The 19455-nt window shown below is 48.9% G+C and overlaps 1 protein-coding gene across 2 annotated transcripts in view; it reads right to left on the bottom strand.

The window, feature by feature from the left end:
- Positions 1-2381: 2381 nt before the first annotated feature.
- CREB3L2 (cAMP responsive element binding protein 3 like 2) overlaps positions 2382-19455 on the bottom strand; it is a 118604-nt gene continuing 101530 nt past the window's right edge. The window contains exons 9-12 of one of the 2 annotated variants that reach the window (XM_030308515.1): positions 9424-9523; positions 9022-9148; positions 7388-7604; positions 2382-5782 (exon numbers count right to left, since the gene is read on the bottom strand). In XM_030308515.1, the coding sequence (XP_030164375.1) occupies positions 5707-5782; positions 7388-7604; positions 9022-9148; positions 9424-9523 (520 nt within the window). In that variant the 3' untranslated portion in view covers positions 2382-5706. Of the gene's footprint in view, positions 5783-7368; positions 7605-9021; positions 9149-9423; positions 9524-19455 lie in introns of both variants that reach the window. The other variant, XM_030308516.1, reaches the window with a different exon arrangement.

Below are 19455 nucleotides of genomic sequence, written 5' to 3' on the forward strand. Positions count from 1 at the left end.
TTTCTCAATATTCCTCCAACGGAGGCGTGGATTTCAGTACTAGATCACATACAAACTGCCGGTTTGAGGTTCTTCTGTCAGTTCAACTAGATAATCAGAAAAGGGTGGTTAGGCGCACACATCCGAAGTCATGCTCATCAGAAAAGCAAAATGCTTTTAAGACAAGATTACCAGGATTTTAAAGACTAGACAACGTGTTACTATTTAAGAAAAAATATTTTTATTCGCAAGAAATGGAAATACAAAAGCATAACAATTTCAATTCATTTTTTTTCCCCAAACTAACTACAAGTATCCTACAAAGCGTTTTTATTTGTGGTATTCACTTAGCTATGATGAAGAATAAAAAGCCATAAAAAAACCCAGCACAATATGACAGATAATAGACTCACAATATATTTAGACTTAAACACTGCTGGTCTATAGAACTATTACAAAAGAGAGGTGAAGTCCAGCCTATCAGCATAGACATTGAAGCTCATGGTTGATTATAGTCTAGGGTCTGCTCAGCGTTGTTTTGGTAGGGTCCCTCATGATTTGTGAAGGAGTGCTGGTGTTTTCCACAGACTCAGAAAACGTTTTATCGGCAAGGGAGAGGTTCTAGGAGTGTAGGCCCTGGGTCCATGGTGCAAAAAGTTCATGTTCTCACCTAGCTGGTGAGCAAAGGACAGGGGCGGAGGAATGGAGCTAAAACCCCCGGGGATTTTCTTTCCCAGGATGCAGAGCCTGCTAGCTGGAATTCACAGAAGACTGGATGAACAAGACAGCAGATACACATCTGGTGGATATCTCCAGCGTGAGGCAAAGAGCAGAACATTGCACAGTGGGTCCGGTGCAGGGAGCGGACACTGTGGTTCCTGCCCAGAGAACCTCCAACGTTCACAGAAAGGAGCCTGCCCCACCGAATCCACGGACCGTACTTCCCATATCACTTAGCTGTTCATCTCTCTCATAGTTACTGGTTGCCCCGTTTTCTCCATCTAGAAAATTAAAGCCAAAATTTATTGAGCACAGTACTCAGCCAGTACTTAAAAAGTGCTCAAGAAACACTATTTCCCCTTGTTCTCAAAACGAAGACAAAAACAAAGCATTCCTGAATTATGTGGCCCCAAATGACAAAATAAAACAATACCTAGATTTTTCCTGTGCTAAGTGTGGGCTCTTTGGCCGCAGAGAGATGGAGCGTTCATCCTCCAATGGGCCAGTTTCCTTGACCCTGAGAAAATGTTCTGCTGTGAGCATTTATAAGTTTAATCCAGGCTGGCCATTTTTTGATGTGATTGCAGCTCTACAAAATGGGATTTTCCTGACAGATAAAACCCCATTCCTTTTCTCCGGATGTGCGCAGCCGATCATGGCGCACCTCTAGGAAACCATTTTTGAGCCTCTGGAAAAAGGTTTTCCCCCACACTCCCTTCACTCTAACACGATAAGGCTATCCGTAAGGCCTCCCGGGGACAAAGGAGTCCTCAGTCATCCTGGAGCATGTACATAAGGCACATTTAAGGCACAAACCAGTGTTTGAGACCAGGCCGGAACCTGTGTGTGTGTCAGAAAGAGGGAGGGAGGGTGAGACCCGGTGCTTTTGTCTTTCGAGTAGCTACTGATTGAGTAAAGTGCCTTGGCGCCCTTGCTCCCCAACATTCCCCAGCTCCAGACAGCACTTGGCCTCAGTTACGACTCCAAAGTCCTGGGAGTGACTGACTGACCGACTGAATGGGAAACCTGAACCGGGTCTCTGGCTCCTTCACAGCCTCCCACTCTCTCCGGTGACTGTCCTCCCGGAGGCGCTCCTGCCATCGCGTGTCTCCTAGCTGTCTCGGCTGCAAAGCAGTCCAATGAAACGGCTCCCACTGGAGCACTACCTGCTAAAGGCTTCCCGGTCCTACCAGCACCACCCCAAGCGGGAAGAGCCGGCGTCTTTAATAAAGGGATTGCAAAGACCGGATTCAAGGGAACCAAAGGAACGACTCATGCAGACAAGGGAGTGGCTCACAGCCTTCTCCTCCGTCTCCAGTCTCCCCATGTCACCAAGGCCGGCGAGGGTGGCCCCTTTCCTCAGCAAAGAGCGGGATGGCTCCATTTGTGCACTGCGTTCACGGACACACCCCATTTGATGATGTGTTTGTGCAAGAGAGCTGGCCCCGAGAGGCCTCGGACTCTCTCCCTGTGGTTTTGCCCGGTCTGGGGACATGGAAGAAAGGAGCCATGAAGTGCCGAAAAATGTTCACAGAACGCACGCGACCAAAATCCTGGACACGGCCTCAACGTCCGCGTAAAGATGAATCAATTCGACACGCCTGCTCTACAGGCACGTGAGGGTCACCGCCCTCTTTTGGCATTCAGGCTGAGCTGAGAGATTTGGGAAGAAAAACACCACGGTAATTACAGGCGCTTTATAAGTAAGTTGAGCCAAAAGCTGCTTTCACAATCGACGAATGAGCTCTCCAAGTCAAAATCATCTCCATTAGCCAAAAAAGGTTATCTAATTTTGCCTACACCAGTGGCAAAGTTCACCCCCACCCCCCACGCAAAAGGAACAGCCTAGTTCAGCTATCAGATTTTTGACATAATACTCTCTTTTATGTGGCCGAGGCTCCAGGGTCCTGACACTTCACGGGAATTCTTTCTTAAACTGGCACTGAGGCCTTTCATTTCCAGCATCCGTTTCTGAGCACAAAGTCAAGAGCTGTGTGGAAAGGGCCAAGTGGAGGGGGGGGGGGGGGGGGCGTTACTCAGGTCTCACCCAGTGAAAAACTGCTTGTTCTCTACATGTTTGCAAGACATCTCCTTCACCAGGGTAATCAAAGAAAGGGAAGAGGAAACCCTGCTTATACGATGAAGAGAATTAATGTATTTATGAGTAACATATTTATTATTTATGGTTTATGATTACGCCAACAGTGTCACAGTGTTCAAAACTGAAGTTTGGAAGCCGACGTCTGCCACTGCTTGACATCGGCAGGCTAACCAGGTATTACTGCCTGGACTAGTGGACCGCTGCATCCGGGGAAACAAATCCACTGAGGTCTGGGCTTAACCCTGGGACAGAAAACGAGCACACATCTGTGAATTCTTGGGTATCCTTCGGCCCTTCTGTGTCCTCTCCACGCCCTGGGATCCTCCCCAAGGGACGACTATTTCGTTCCCTTTACTTGCCCACATCGAGAGCGAAGGGCAGAGGCTTTTCTCAACACAGCAGGAGGACGTGGAACCCCCTTACTATGGCCATTTGAGCTCCCAAGATGATGTCTCAGGTCTCTAGGTACAGACTCAGTTCTAGAAGAACAGCGTCCCAGAGAGAACACCCTGCTGTTTGGAGGTCTGGAGAAGGGGACGACAAGCAAAGGCAGGCAGAGGCCAAAATAAAATCCTCAAGGTACTAAGGGAGGGACTGGAAGTCTACCGGCCCTTCCCATCTCCCGCCTCATTCAGAAGAACAGGGTTTTCTACCCCGGCTACCCCTGGAGCCTTCAAAACCCGATCTGGTTCCATGGCAGCAGGTGAGTATGCTGACCCATTCTCACACTTCCGCCCTCAAATGCAAAACCCCTCCTTTCTCATCGGCCAAATACTATTGGAGTTAATTCTTTTTGACCTCCTCAGGCCCCCACGGGCTACCTGTGCCTGATAATTACACGGCGTTTTAAAGGAAGGGATGAACCACAGCAGCCCGTGGCCCTTCCCGACACCAGCCAGGCCCAGGAAAATCTAGAGCAGAAGGGAAGGAGGGAAGGGAGAGGAGAGAAGCAGGGGCAGGGGCATGTTGGCAGCCCCTCTCCCCGCACAACTCTGACGGCCTCTGCTCTCTCTGACCAACGTGAGGGGCCGTGAGACTGCAGACAGCAGCCCCGATCCGGCTTCCACGCACAGCTGAAGAGACACAGTTGGCATCTCCCAGTCTGGAACTCTCTCCACCACAGCACAGAGACAGGAATCACTCCCGGGGAGCTCCAGATGTACCTCGGCAGACCAAGCAGGGATCTGCTCATGAGGTACGATGGCAAACGCTAATGACACCAAATCCTGCATCTGACACGGAACGAAAGGCCCAGGTGTGGGCTTAATCCCTCGTAAGTGCAGGTTCCAGTGACAGTGTCGACAAAAGAGAGAGAGAGACCGGAGGTAAAGCTAAAGGCCTTGCAGCTACTACTAAAAATAAAATACAAAAGGTAAGCACATTCCTTATACGAAATCTTTCACAAGCTAGGGGAAAACACTTAAGGGGAATCTTCTACATTATACAATAAAAAGGCAATTTCCATTTCTTATCTGTATGAAAGAGGAAAGAAAATTTTAAACTACAAAAGTTACTTTTAATCATTAAAAAAAAATAAAAATAAAAGTAGGTTGGGGGATTAGGTGGTATCTCTTTGGGTGAGCTGCAAAGTAGCCAAACCTGACTATAAAAGGTAAGACTGTGGATACTAAGGTCACGTACTCCAGCCCCAGGCCTCAGGCCCACCCTCTGTGTTGGGGCAGAAGGGAGGGTACAGCAGAAGTGTCAGGGCAGGTGGGGCGGAGGGGGCTGGGCGCAGGTGCGGAGAGGCAAGCCAGCAAGGTTGTCCGCGACGCCTGATGTCGGGGACGGGGATTCCCTTCTGCCACAGGAACAGGGCAGGAAAAGCACGTGGCCACAGAGCCACAGACCCGAGCAAGGTGTTGCTCCGTCTTTCCCTGTGACTTCATTCCGTGGGACGACCCAAGCTTCCGGGGATTTCCCAAGTACAACGATAGGCCTCAGGTTGAAGAAGGAGGAGGACGAGGAGGAAGGGGAAGATGGGAGAGGAGGAGGAAGGGGAGGGGGTTGACGTAGAAGAAGAAGATGAAAACAAATAGAAGCCACCATCTGGGGGATTGGGATCCCAGAGCTTCGGGTACCCTCTGAGCTCCACGGGCCAACAGGAGACTTTGGCCGTTTGGAGGGAGGCGTCGGATCTCTTCAGTGTGGTTGCCAGCGGGAAGCCTCAGTGAGCTAATAAATACTATTTACAAACGGGGAGGAGAAGCCGGGGAGGCAGACCTATGGGTATGTGGGGAAGTCCTACAAGCAACAAGACGGGGCAGGTTTGCCTGGAGTAGAGGAGCCTGATTCCTTCAGGCATTGCACTTGCGGCCTGAGAAGGGGGGTGGGGTGGGGGTGGGGGCATCCTCGCTCCGGCGCGGGGAGGACGATCTGCCAGGGCTCGGTCGGGGCAGAGTGGCAGGGGTGCTCACTGAAGGCCCCGGCACCTCCGAGGCTCTTGGGGGTGGACGCTCCGGCAGCCGAGGCTGAGGAAGGCAGGACATCAGTCAGTGCTTTGCCAGATCCCAACAGGCATCCTGGTATTTCTGTGGCTAGAGTGTGCGGTCTCAAAAGAACAAGCGTCATCTCTTCTTCACGCCCCACAGTGAGAAAGAGGCAGTCTCTTTTTGGCACTCTTGGTGGAAACAAGTCTGCTCGTCCCAGCCCTGGACCTAAAATAATTTCCTATGGCAGCAAGCAAGAGGGAGGGAGGGATGCCGGGCTCCGTTCTTCGAGGGGGAGGGAGAGGGAGGTGCTCTCTCACCGCGGGTGGAAATCCCAAGCTGTCCTCCCATCCAAAGCCACGACCGCTCGCCCGTGTCTTCATCCAGATCAAAAGCAAAAAGGAAAAGCTCCTGACAAGGGGGGTTGGGAGACGTAAAAGGAGAGCGAAGAGAAAGAGGGAGGTGGAGACGGCCTCTTCAGAAGGTGGCGTTCACTCTTCTGTCGAGTTCTACAACTTTTAGTGTCTCGTTCCCCTCCAGTTTGGTGCTGACCCTGTGAAGATACCGAAAGGAGAAAAGAGTCTGAGCCACCAACGGACAACTATGATTGTCGTGCTTGGGAGGATCATACAATCATTCCATGACTGACTTTGTGGGCTGGCCCAAGCGTGTTCTTACTCTTTTCCCACCTAATGACAATCCTCTGTTCCCAAACTTTCCAGCTACCAGCCCGTGCACTTGTTCCCATTCTTACCTTTATCACCGCCTAACAGGAGATGTCCCAACCCAGAGGATAAACACGGCGGTGTGATGCTGATTTGTCATAAATTGCTTTAAGGTCATATATTTATTGGGTGGTGTCCCCTATGCTAGACTCCAGAAAGAAGAGAATTAAAGGATAAAGTCTGACTCCTGGTCTAGAACGCTAATAGTTCAGATAAATTCAAGAGAAAAAGCTACCCTGAAATAACACTCAACACATAACAGAAAATAAATGCTATTAAAGTGTAGAAAGTCTCTAGGCATTCAGAGGAGGGCTACGGGGGCTTTGGTATCAGGGAGAGATCCCAGAAGAAGTGAGGTTTCGGTGGGTCCCTGAACAGTTGAGCCAAGAGGGGAGAAGACTTGTGTCATGCATATGCACATGATCAAGCAGCTGAGCCCTCTACAGCTCCCAGTGGCTCCTCCACAAATGTCTCTAGAATGGAAATAATAATAATGCCTCGCCTCTTAAAGTATTTAAAAGGATTTATATATCACATTTGCACAGTACTTAAAATAGTAAGTGCTAGTAAATGTTAAATATGCATGTACAATGTAAACACATGAAAATACACATAATTATGAACCTTGCCCCACTGCTTTAGGGGGAAAAAAAGCCGAGGAATTTGAAATAGAATCTTCAAGTGGGAGCATTAGCATTGGAAGAGCACACTTTCTGGGAAGCACAGGGGTCAGGGCAACAAGGTCACCACTCACACCAGGCAGGCCCAGGAGTGTGCACGCAGACCCTCCTTCCTGCACCGTCTGGCATTTTCAGGAGCCCACCCCAGCATAACAACATCTGGCCATTCCTGTATGCCTTTGTGTTTCCAAAAAGGCTGTTCTCCATCATTATCGAAAAGAAACAACTCACGGAGAATTGGAGCCCCATACGTTATTTTCAATATGGAATCAGGTATATGCTCAGTGCCTCTCAAACGATGTCCCTCGATATATAATTATAATTCATACATTTTTTTACTTACAAATCATAAAACTATACATTGACACACAGCCTGACATATGTGTGTCTCTAGCTGGAAGGTAGGGGAGGTGTCCTAAGGCTGCATTTGTGTGGCAAGCACGCTGCTAAGGGCGGGCTCTATGTGTGTTTATGAGGCTTTGAGGGGAGGCAGAAGGAAGTCACCTCTGGGAGCCACCACCGCTGGTTCCTCAGTGACAGAGCAGACACAGGGGCGGCTCATCCTAGGCCGCATCCCCAGTCTCTGCAAAGGGCAGCTATTGACAAGTAGTAAACTCTCCAGAGTCCTGGGTCCTGGAAATAGGTCCCGAAGGAGCCCAGGGGCTGCGCCACGTCTACGCAATGTCTACACCCCACATTCCAGGTTGCTGACTCACAACCCATCATCCGTGCACCTGCGTGTGCTTGACTCACAAGTGCTGCTGTAACTCCAATAGCACGGATTTCTCCAGGCTGCTCTCATTTGAGAGAATGAAATGGGGAAGATCCACTTCAGGCCTGGGATCCAACCCTGATGCCCTGAGCAGGGAGGAGCCTCTGTCCCAAGGCCCAAGTTCCCCAGCCGAGGCTGGGCCGGACGGCTCCTCCAGGGGAGAATGTTCCTCATAGATGAGCAGGTTCCTGGATCTCACTGAGGACAGAGCAAAGGAACAGGTGTTAGGGAAAGACTGCAGGGTTTGCCACATCCCCTCACTCACTGCCCAGGGCTGGGAGCAGATTACAATTTGTGGGTTCTTGTTGCCCAGAACTGAGGGTGCCAGCTGGAGCTGGCTTTCCACAAAGGCTTCGGGGTTTCAGAGTTTTGTGCATTGAAAAATTATACCAATTATACAGTGCTGGAAGAACAAAAGGAAAGCAAATAAACATGAAGCAAACTTCCACCCCCACTGCTTTGAAAATAAAACTCCCCTCCTTGCCCACCCATAACCATCTGGGGGAAACAATTCATGAAGAATGGGAGTCAAATACTTGGGGATGTCCAGAGCAGCTAAAATAAGAAACATTTCCAATGAGTCGGTCTTGCACGGAGAGAAGGTACCAGGGCAGAAAACTGCGTTTTCATTTAGAAACCCGAGAGGAGGCACAAAGCCAGAGTCATAAATCAAATCATGGAGACTGTTTCTTTGTTTTATAGGACGGCTGCCTTGCTAGAGGGCTCTGTAGCAATTCTCTGCCACACAGAAACTCTGCTCCCATTGGCTTCCATTTAAATTTACAGATACATTCCCTTAGGGAGAAAAGAACTTCCCAGGAGATCACTGAAATTATCTGGTTGAAATGCCAGTGTTTCTGTCATACACCTGGCGGAGATACAACTACCTGGTGACGACCAGAGCCCTTTCAGAACTGCAGAACTGTGCCTCCCCCAAATCCAGCACCTCCAATTCCACCCACATTTGCTCTTACTAGTGTATATGCATGTGTATTGGTGTATATATCATGATCCCCAGAGACCGCTGTTATGTCCTATGTACTTAAAAGGGATCAGTGATCTGGGTGAGGTTACCACACACTTCTCTAACACCCAGGTCTCTAAATTCTCTCAGTCTTGGCCATGATGTTTTGTAAGACAGACTGATTCATTTCTGGGATTCTTACTGTGGTAACATACATTTCCCCTGAATGGAAGGAGAAACACAGGAGTTCCTTTAAAATGTCACGGAAAGCTTACTGCTCCCCCCAGTCTATTCCCCACCCCCCCCACCGAATCCACATCCCACCCCCTTCTCAGAGCACAAAAAGGAGACCTCAAGAATTTGCCAGGGAACGTGGTCTATAGCAAAAGAGTTTGCAAACTGTGCTCTATCGGGCTCTAGAGAATCCCCAGCGGTGCCTCAGCCCAGTGGGTGAGGGACACGAGGGGAGACCCAGAGGCCCGGGCACCATACCCCCATGTCTCTCTTCCCTCCCTTCAATGGAGAAGCTACACTTTTGCCACTTTTTAAAAGTTAGACTTTCTCATAAGACTCCCTTCAGAAAGGCGAACTTTCAAAAAACCCCAGAGACATGAAACAAGATCCTTCACGAGTTGCTGAGTGCTGTCTTACCGACAGAGGCTGTATAGGGCTCCTGCATGGAGTGCTGGCTGGGCAGAGCCATCTTGGTGGCAGACGGATAGGGTCCGTAGCCCTGAAAGAAGCTCCCAAATGCAACAGCAAAGCAGAGCACAACCACCTGCAGGGGGAGAGGACGCAGGGCCTGTCAGCTCCAAGGTCCACAGGGCAAACCTTGAGCCCTGCACCACCTGGGAAGTCTGGGGAGACGGACTCCCCTTCATCAGGCCACCAGAACGCACCATCAGGTCACCCGCCGTCACATCACGGCAAAGCAACTGCGTCTGAGTGAGCCGCGTGGTTCCTCCCACCGCACCTGGACTGGGCAAGCTGGGGGGACACTGGAGACGGGGGTGGGCTGGGGCACCTAGGGCGCCGTCTCTTTGGGAAGCTCACCATGAGGCACGTGCCGGTCTGCGTGCCCGCCAACTTGCAGGTGCGCGAAACCTTGCCCATCACCAACGTCTGAAGCTTCTGTAGTTGCTGCAGGAGAGTTCTGCAAATGCAACAAATCAAAGCCATGAGGGGAGTCTGGGACAGAAGGGGGTGCTTTCAGGTGACCTCTGCCCCCATGCTCTGGGGAAGCTGCTAAAGCCTTGTGCCCGAATGTGCACCCAGCACCGAGGCAAAGTTTCATTCGGAGGAAGATGCGGACACCGGTGCCTTCCAGAACCAGTGCTGTAGAGCTTCCCAGAGCCGGGGAGGAGCCCGCTTGAACAGCCCATCCGGGTCCTGTGCTGCTCTGAGTCAGAGGTGAATTGCCCCAAGTTACCCCTGACATGCCAGGCCTTGTCTGTCAGCCACTGACAAAAAAATGAGCCAAAAGAACATTTTGCGGGGCGGGTGCTGGTGATACAAGGACAATTCACTTACCCACGAGAGAAGAAACAGTGAGGAAGACGTAAGGAAGGAGAAAAGGCAAAGAGACGAGGAAAATGCCCAACAGAGAACAACTGAAGGAGTGGCCGGGGGTGGTGGCCGTCATGGGAAATGGCAGTGATATCAGCGAGCAGCGGTCACTTAGCAAATTTGAGGAGAAAGAGGGGAAAACCAGGAATGGCAGGGAGGCAACGGCCAGAGGCACCTCAAGCCGTGGTTCTTGAAGGCTCATGGCACCTCTAGAGTCAGAAACGAAGCCAAAATATGACAGAGCAAAGAGGCCTGCTCAACTGGACCCAGGCTCAGAGCCAGGGATCTCGGAAACCATTCTCCCATACAGACTCTGATCCTTCTGCAGGAGGAGACAGGCGGCAGGAGCAAAAAAAGAGTTCTCTCCCTAAAATTGGACAAGTGTGCACACCCTTAAAAGGGAAGGGTTTGGGATGAGAATACTGTATTCTGGTCTGTGTGACATCAGGTCACAGAAAGAGCAGATGGTGAAATTCTTCATGAATTTTGAACAGTGTGAGCCACAGAAAAGGATCTCACAGCACTGCCTCCTGAATCAGAGCCCCTGGGATGAGTGTGTGCGAGCAGCAGAGACCTTGAAGCCCCTCCTGGCCACGCCCCCTTCCCCAAGCCCAATGCACGCGACCAAGTGCAAAGATTGTACAAGCAGATGCTTTTCCTTGAGTCTTAGAAATTTTCAAAAAAAACCAATTCAGGCCATGATGTCACATCAGAAGGCCAGACAAGTTCACTGGGAAACGTCAGCAAATCTCTCGTTTGCAGAATTCTGGGCTCTCCCAGAGAACTTGCTTCTCACCACGGTCTGTCTGTCTCCTGAACAGCTTTCAAGTACTCGAAGGACAAGCCGGGGTTCCAGAGTTTGCAACATTTACCCTGACAAGTGCCAAGGAAACGGGTTCTCTTGGGGTTTAAGCCAAGCAGGGACAGGTTGGCCATGGGATGATACGGCCTTCAGCAGCTAGATGGCTACGAATAGGGGCAGATTTGGGGTGCCTGGGTGGCTCAGCTGGTTAAGTGTCCGGCTTTGGCTCAGGTCATGATCTCTCGGCTCGTGGGTTCGAGCCCCGCGTGAAGCTCTGTGCTGACACCTCAGAGCCTGGAGCCTGCTTTGGATTCTGTGTCTCCCTCTCTCTCTGCCCCTCCCCTGCTCAGGCTCTGTCTCTCTGTCTCTCAAAAACAAATAAACATTAAAAAATAAAAAAAAATAATAAAAGTGTTCTGTATGTTACTCAAAGCTTATAAATACTGATAGTATGGTTATTTTAAATCCTACTTAAAGAGAGACTGTCATTTGTGACAATATGGATGATGAACCTGGAGAACATTACACTAAGTGAAATAAACCAGAGAAAGAAAAATTCCACGTGGTATGACTTATACTTGGAAGCTTAAAAGAGAAAAAAACATTTTTTTTTAAAGTTGAACTTAGAAACAGTAGAAAACTAGTTGCCAACAGCTGGAGGTTGGGGGAATTGGGGAGAGGCTGGTAAAAGGATACAAACTTTCAGCTCTAAGATGAAGAAGGTCTGAGAATCTAACCTATAACATGATGACTATTGTCTATAACACTGTATTGGCTCATTGAAATTCGTTAAGAGAGTTGAACTTAAATGCACTCAATAAAAAATTAAAAACAAAAAAAAGGTAAATATGTGAGGTGATGGATGTGTTAATTAACTCGATGTGAGGACTATTCCACAATGCGTGCGTATATCTACCATCATGTACGCTTTAACTATCTAATGGTCTTGCCAATTATACCTCAACGAAGCTGAGAAAGAAAGGGGAAAAAAGTAAGAATTTACAACTAAATGATCATATGATGCAGCAAGTTTTTTCCCTTGTCAAATTTGTTCTCTTATCCCCGCACTCCCTAAGAGCACTCCATTCTTTTATTATTATTATTTTCATTTTTAAACTTATTTATTTTGAGAGACAGAGGGGTTGGGGAGGGGCAGAGATAGAGGGAGACAGAGAATCCCAAGCAGGTTCCACGCTGTCAGCGCAGAGCCCCATGCAGGGCTTGAACTCACAAACTACGAGACTGTGACCTGAACCGAACTCAAGTGTCAGATGCTTAACCGATTGAGCCACCCCGGCGCCCAGAGCACTCTACTCTTACCCACTAGCAAAGCTGCTGTTCCCAAGCTGGGCGCTAAGTGGACTGCTATGCACCAACTTGCTGGGTGAGCATTCATTCTCGCAGAGCTGACAGGTGGCTGGTGGGGGTTTACATTTTATTGGCCACCATCTGTGCTGCCGGCCCCAAAGCCCTCACTGGGCTCTCCGTGCTGGATTTTGGGATTCCTGGGGCAGGATATATAGGTGAGCCCACAAACAAGACCTGTATTTGCCCGGACAGCACAAACCCTTTTCTCTCATATTCTGGCCTCTTCCTGGGGTCCTGGATTAATGTTTCTGTTGCCTACTAAACTATGGAAAGGGGCCTCCTGGCTTCCTGGCTCGCTGCCCAAGAGCCACGTCTTAAAGTGGTGGCTGCCGCTCCGTGGGGGAGGGGGAGGGGGTATTTCAACTCCCACGGGGCCCGTCTGCTGCCTGAGCTGGCAAGGGCTCACGTTCAGCTGTGCTCTGTGCCTTTGTCCATCCGGGCTGTAGACAGCAGCACTCTAGATGTCCCCAGACCCATTTCCCAAGTGTCGAGGTGATTTTAAAGTGAAACCACTTCCATCTTTTCCCAACCATCCCTATTCACCCACAACCATCCCACACTCCCTTCCTGCCCATTTCCTGCTCTTTGCCCAGTCCTTGGAGCACGAAACACCAAGAAAACCAATGCAGCAAATGACTCGGAATCATTCCTCTCTTCAAATTTCTGGTTGAGATCGCTAGGCCTGGTACCATTTCCCTGGGATGAAGAGTCTCCCAGGAGGCTCTGTTGTGCCCCCTAAAAACAGAGCTCTAACAGATCAGACATACCTAAACACCAATGGTAGAATGTCTTAGCCTCAAGCTAAGGGGCCCCCAGCTACAGGGGCAAAGTGCTACAAGTTTGGAAGAAGGGTCATTTAAGTCTGGCTGGGTGAGCAGGCAAGGCTTCAGGTTTTCCAGGTGTATATGGCATTTTCCTTGGCACTCAGCAGCAGATCATCTCCAAACTCATGATAATTATATTCTGAGTCCATTGCAAATGAAAATAGTTGTTTGATGGTCCCTGATTTCTAACAGTTTATAATCTTACTCTTTAAGAGGAACAAACATGTAGTTTTGACATAGATTCTTTTTCCTTAGCTTGAAATTTTGGTGGAAAGCAACAGTGATTGATAATGTGCTCTTTGCTGCTGCTTCTCCTACGTGGATCTGTGGAGGTGAACTGAACCAAATGGTAGAAATGATCACACTCGGAAGCCCATCCATCAGCAACTCCGAGTGATTTCACCCAAGGAAAGAGATTTAGCTAGCCCATCCATCCCCAAATCTAAACAGATTTCATGATCCAGTCAAGTCTGGGGAATTCATTTATATTTGACAGAAATACTCATTTTTGTTGTCATAAGGAAAGGAAATTAACAGTGACTGAGCACCCACTGATTGAGTTCTAGGAACTCCACATCCGGAGATACAAAATAACTGTCTGAAAGACATGTAACTTGTTAAGCGAAAGACCTAATATGTAAACTAAAACCTGGTGCTGTAGTTCAGGTACCTTCCAATGCACTGCAACATGGGTACCCTGGTTTATTACCTAACAAAATCTGTAACCAAAATACTTCTTGGTTAAGGAGATTTTTCTCACACCCAGTGACATTAACCTCATATCAACAACAGCCCAATGAAGAGATAATGTCCACCGTCCACTGTTAGATAAGAAAAGGTTACTATCAACCGGGGCCAAGCCACAGATGGAAGAGCCACAGGAAAAATCAGTCCGATGGCAATGAGATACATACTAACAAAGTTTCGTGATATGGCTACCAAAGAAACGATAAGGGCAAATCAACATTTCCTGGCACATCTCCACCAGATAGACCAAAGATAAAGTGCCAAGTGATAGATAAGAGGATGAAGGGTGATTCTTGCCCTACATCAGGTGTCTGGAAGTCATGTCTGGGCTTCGTTTAGGAAAACGGAAACTGCAAGACGTGTCCCTCTGTGAGACACCAAAAGAGCTGATGAGATGGCTTTAGGATCGCTCAGCTGGTACGTCTGCGCTCACACAGGGGATTGGCTGAGTTTAGATCTTGGTGCCACTGCTGCATACCTTTAACCAAGTTATTCCAGTCCTGGGTTTAGGCGGCTAATCAAAGTCAATTCCTTTGATGTAATCAGCTACCAAAATGACGAGAGAACCCCCACCTCCTGGAACACTCTGGATTTCTTGACGCAAATACACCTTTACAGAGTGCTTGCTGTCCCTTTCCGCTGATGACAGATGAAGCCTGCCCTCTTTACAGGGAAGCGTGGTGTCTCCAAACTGAAATATTAGTCTGAGATGATGTGGGATTTTCCCTCATGCCACGGGGACAGATGCCACGGCCCATAGGATGGGGAGCGTCGATGACAGCTGTTAGCCTGCTTCGGCTGAAGAAAAGGCAGCCAGCAGATGAAACGGAAGAATTATTTTAAAGCTAAAGCTCTAAAAACCTAACCACAGGACAGACCCAACAGTGCATTCAAAGCTCAGCATAAACTTTTCCTTTATTACTGTATTTTAAATCATCAGTGACCGGGGCTAATTATGGCTTAATGAATTCTCAGGCTTTGGGGAGCAAGGTCTCAATTTAGAGAACAGAGTACTCTTAGCAAACATTTATCTGGGCCAGGAGATTTTTCACAACTTGTTAAATTGGGAGTGTCCAACTCTTGATTGAAAATGTGGATTCTGTCCTGTGGTGAGACGTAAAAAGAAACTGAGTGGCTGTCCTCATACAGTTCTTTGCAAGAGAGCAGTCGAAGGCAGCTGCCAGCCCTGCCCAAAATAAAGTATCACCCTGTATCTTGGGAGGCATATCAAGGGAAACTGGGCAAAACATTAAAAAATGGCCAGGAGTGCAAGACGTGATCTTATAATAAGGGAAATACATCAATGGCCTCATGTGTTTTCTTTGTATTTCACTTAATTTTGTATTCTACAGTTTCCTTTATTTTTGAGCGACAGGGCAAGAAGGAGAGAGAGAGCGGTCATACAGTTATTGCACGTTACGCTCTGAACATTCAGGGACCTAGTTTCTCACTGGCGTGAGAAGCCAGCACCCAGGAAAAAGAATCAGCTGGTGGTTCCCAAAACCTTCCTGGGCCAGAAGCTCCAAACCAGGACCCCTCGAGAGCAGACATACTTTCCATCATATCTCATAACACATCTTACTGAAGAACGGAACCAATTGGGCTATGGTGTGTGTGTGTGTGTGTGTGCACATACGTGTGTGCATATACACCACTCTCTGGATAAGCCTATAGAGATACAAGAAGTTTTTTCACATCCTTATAGAACTAACAGCGTAGTATTTTCCCAGTCCCAAATCATGAGCCATGAGTGGGTTGTGAAAACATTTGGGTTGCCACTGCCGCGTTTTTTAAGGAAACAATCAAACAGAACGCATGGTATTAGAGGACATCACACCGAGTAAATACACATTCCTTTGTGAAGCATTCCTATTAGTTATGCATATGACGTATTATGTTCCTGTGGGGGGTCTGGGTCGCTACCTACAACACACAATGGTCACAATTAAAAAGCAAGCCTAAGGGCAGTGATATATCCACACGTATATAATTCACACACATCTATACTCAGCCATACATAATTATCTTGTGTGTGTGCACAGACCCAAAATAATTATATATAGGGGGGTATCAGAGGACTTCATGATGTCCCTCTGAACAAAAGTCTCACCTGAATCCCTCCCTGTCTCACCCCCACCCCAGTCTTTGAGAGCTAATGTCTCTAAATTTCGGAGGATTAGGAGGAAGGTGTCCAAAAGCTAAAACATTTACCTCAAAGTCCTGGAGTGAAGGTGGGAAGGTGGTGTATACAAGGAGACTCATGAAGCACCTCCAAGACTTTCACATACTGAAGTGTAACATGTATAAACCAATGACAGTCACAGGGTGCTAAACCCTAAACTTTGAATACCTAGGTCTTTATGATCTCTTACTTAGGCTTTGAGAGTTGTTCATGGGGCTATGGCCTAAGTAGGGGGGAGGGGGACAAGGATGAATTTCTCCTTCCTCTTTCTGTGCAACTGCTGTATCACAAAGCGTTTGTTTTGCAGGGATCAGAGGACATTTCTGGAATATTCTATTACCTACTTGCCCAGGAACAAGAACAAGAGAGCTCTAGAATGTTTTCTGGGGCTGCGGAATGGCTAATTTTACCACAAAACTGTACTACAATGCCCTTCCAGTCTCTCTGGGGAACTCTGTCTAGTACCCAACGATCTGCTGAAGTTTGAAAGATTTTCACCAGAAAAGAAGGCTTATACTCTTCACAGCCAGAAGTTACAGACAACGGAGAAATGACAGGGAATTACAGCAAGATCAAGATCTGCAGAGGGTAAGTGGTGCCATTCACCAGTACTCCGCTGGCCTGTGTAGGGGAGTGGGCGGGATCTGCAGTTACGGTCCGTGGACAGAGAAAAGGCGAACCAGGGGAAGAGGGTAACAGCGTGTGGTGCAAACAGGTACGGCTGTGTGGGCTAAGTAAACACACGAGGAGAGGCAGAACACCAGGAAAGCCCAGTGTACTTAGCGGGAAAGACCTCTACCAGGAACTGTAGATAGTTCAAAGAATGAGAGGGGCACCTGGGCGGCTCAGTCGGTTAAGCATCTGACTTTGGCTTAGGTCATGATCTCCTGGTTCATGGGTTCAAACCCCGTGTCTGGCTCTGTGCTGACAGCTCAGAGCCTGGAGCCTGTTTCAGGTTCGGGGTCCCCCTCTCTCTCTGCTCCTCCCTTGCTCACTCTCTCTCTCTCTCTCTCAAAAATAAATGACCATTAAAAAAAAAAAAGAAAAAGAACAAGCCAAAGTGGAGTTGGATGGAGACGATGATAGCTAAGAGGACCTCACAGACCATGGAGGATTTCAGGCAGACACCGGCCAAGTTCAAACTCCTTACACACTCCATCAGCTGCGGGGGTGGCCTGGTCTACCCTTCAGAGAACAGACTTGGGGTAGAGACCCACACAGGCCCTGGAGATGGGCCAAGGCCCTTGGGCAGGGAATTCCAGAATCCTAGGTACCAGGGTAGGGTCTGAAGGGGCAGGGTGAGAGCTCCATGTGGAAGCATCATCCTGGCCCTGCTGACCACTCTTCCAACAGAGAGACGTGTGGCTAGAGGTGAGCCAGAGCGGACGCCTCAAAACCACAGGTCCAAAGCAAGGCCCTCCTCTTTAGGTTGAAGGTAGCCCTGCACTAGGAAAGGCAGTGGTCCTGGAAAGGGGTGCAGCACAAGAAAAATCAAGGTGGGGACTAATTTAAAAATTAAATGCCTGAGGTCTAGTCTGCCCGCCACCCCCCCACACTTCTACCTCTAGACGTTTGAATGACCCGAACCTCACTGGGCTTCAGTCTCCCTTTCTGTAAAATGACGTGACTACGAGTCACATTAGACGGTCTCCGCTAACGTGCAGTTCGACTCTAAGTTCCCACGGCCCCACACATGAGGGCGGAGGAGACGGCAGGTGGCTCACAGCCCTCCAGAGGCAACAGAGCCAAATACAGAATTGAGAGGAGCAAACTGAACCACCAACACCTAAAACTGCCGGGCTGGGCGGTATGCGTGTGTCACCGGCGCGGGATTTCTCTGGAATGGGACCCGGGCAGGGCCATCCAGAGAGCCTGCGGCTTAGAAGGGTGGATCGTGAGCACAGGACAGCCAGCACGATCCCCCGGCAGCCCCCCACACGGGCTTCATCCGCGCTCTGCGAGTGAAAATGTATTTCCTGACTGAGCACAGGAAGACGGGCCCCCTGGGAAACCGTGTCTCTGTCTCTCTCTCTCTCTCTCTCTCTCTCTCTCTCTCTCATCTCACACGTTTCCTGATGGCATGCAATTAGTGGATCACCTCAGCAGAGCAGGTGTGAAGGTGCTTTCACACTGCTTGGCTCTGCTCTGAGAGCCTCCCAGGTAAGGCTGCAGAAGCCTTAAGAGCACGTCTTCATTTTCTCTCCTGTCTTCATGCTCTTCCGGTTTCCCGAGCTCCAGTAAAAGGGTCTCTACATCGAGAAACCAACAATATGCTAGGTGGCTGCGGCTGAGTCCAGTATAAAGGGAAAGATTCAGGACTGACTCCTGATCTGGGCACTCATTTTTATCTAGAGAGGTGGAAAAGTCCCTTGTGGGGTATAACACAGAAGTGGTAAAGTGTAAAGATAATCTTCCTTTAAGCTGGTCAAGGAGGAAACATCCCGTCACTTCTCCCGCCATGTCCTGCCGTACGAGACAATGGCGCCCAAGGTCTCCCGCCCGACTCTAGTGACCCAGGATCCTGTTCACGGAGAGCCGTTTCCCTCCGGCCAGCACCCTCCAAAGGATAATAATGCAAGAAGCATGGCCAGGAACACAAACACAGGTGTGTGTTCATTAGGCCCAGCCCTGTACTTAGTTCAAACACTGGGTCACTTAGGCAGTGTTACAGGAGCAAAGGGACCAAAAGTCTCCCCTTATCACATGCCCAAAACACCAACGCCTTATGACTGGTGTAGGGCAGGAGATTGGCAGGGTTTACCTTATAGTCGTGTGATTGGTGCAGTGTCCTCTGAGCAAGGTCAGGCCCTTGGCAGGGAACAGAAAGAGAAGGGGGAAGAAGCTGGAGGGAACGCGGACCCACCTTCCCTGTCTCAACCAGGGCAACACTACCTTTATTTCTTGACCTCTCAGGCTAAAACCTGTAAGATAATCTGTGGGAAGGGGCACCTGGGTGGCCCAGTCGGTTAAGCCTCTGACTTGGGCTCAGGTCATGATCTCATGGTTCGTGAGTTCCAGCCCCGCATTGGGTTCTGTGCTGACAGCTCAGGGCCTGGAGCCTGCTTCAGATTCTGTGTCTCCCTCTCTCTGGGCCCCTTCACCGCTTGCGCTCTGTCTCTCTCAAAAATAAATTAATGTTTAAAAAAATTCTTTAGAAAGATGATCTGTGGGAAGACTATATATTAGTCAAGTGTCAGCCATGACCACCATAAAAGAAGGGTTGTCCACCAGGAGAAGTAAGTTTTGAAGAGGGAGAACACACATAGGGCAGTCGAGGGATGGAGAAGGGCACCAATATCATGAGGTAGGTTGCTTTTTTTCAGTGAAGATCCCAATAAATAACTGGAAAAAATTTCCACACAGTTAGTAAAGAAGAGGAAAATCATCACGGACTCTCATCACTTGAAGAACATGAGATATGTTGACCGTAAGCTCAAATATGCCATATGATCCCATAACCCATATTCTATAATAATACCAGATTACAATCGCCATTATTTAAAAAGATAAAAACAATTGAAAACACAGATTGTTGTTACACAGAATCAGATGTGCCCTATGTCAATGTTCCTCATGTGACGGCTCTTTATCAAAAT

This window comes from Lynx canadensis, chromosome A2 (genome assembly GCF_007474595.2).
Source record: "Lynx canadensis isolate LIC74 chromosome A2, mLynCan4.pri.v2, whole genome shotgun sequence".
NCBI lineage: Eukaryota > Metazoa > Chordata > Mammalia > Carnivora > Felidae > Lynx > Lynx canadensis.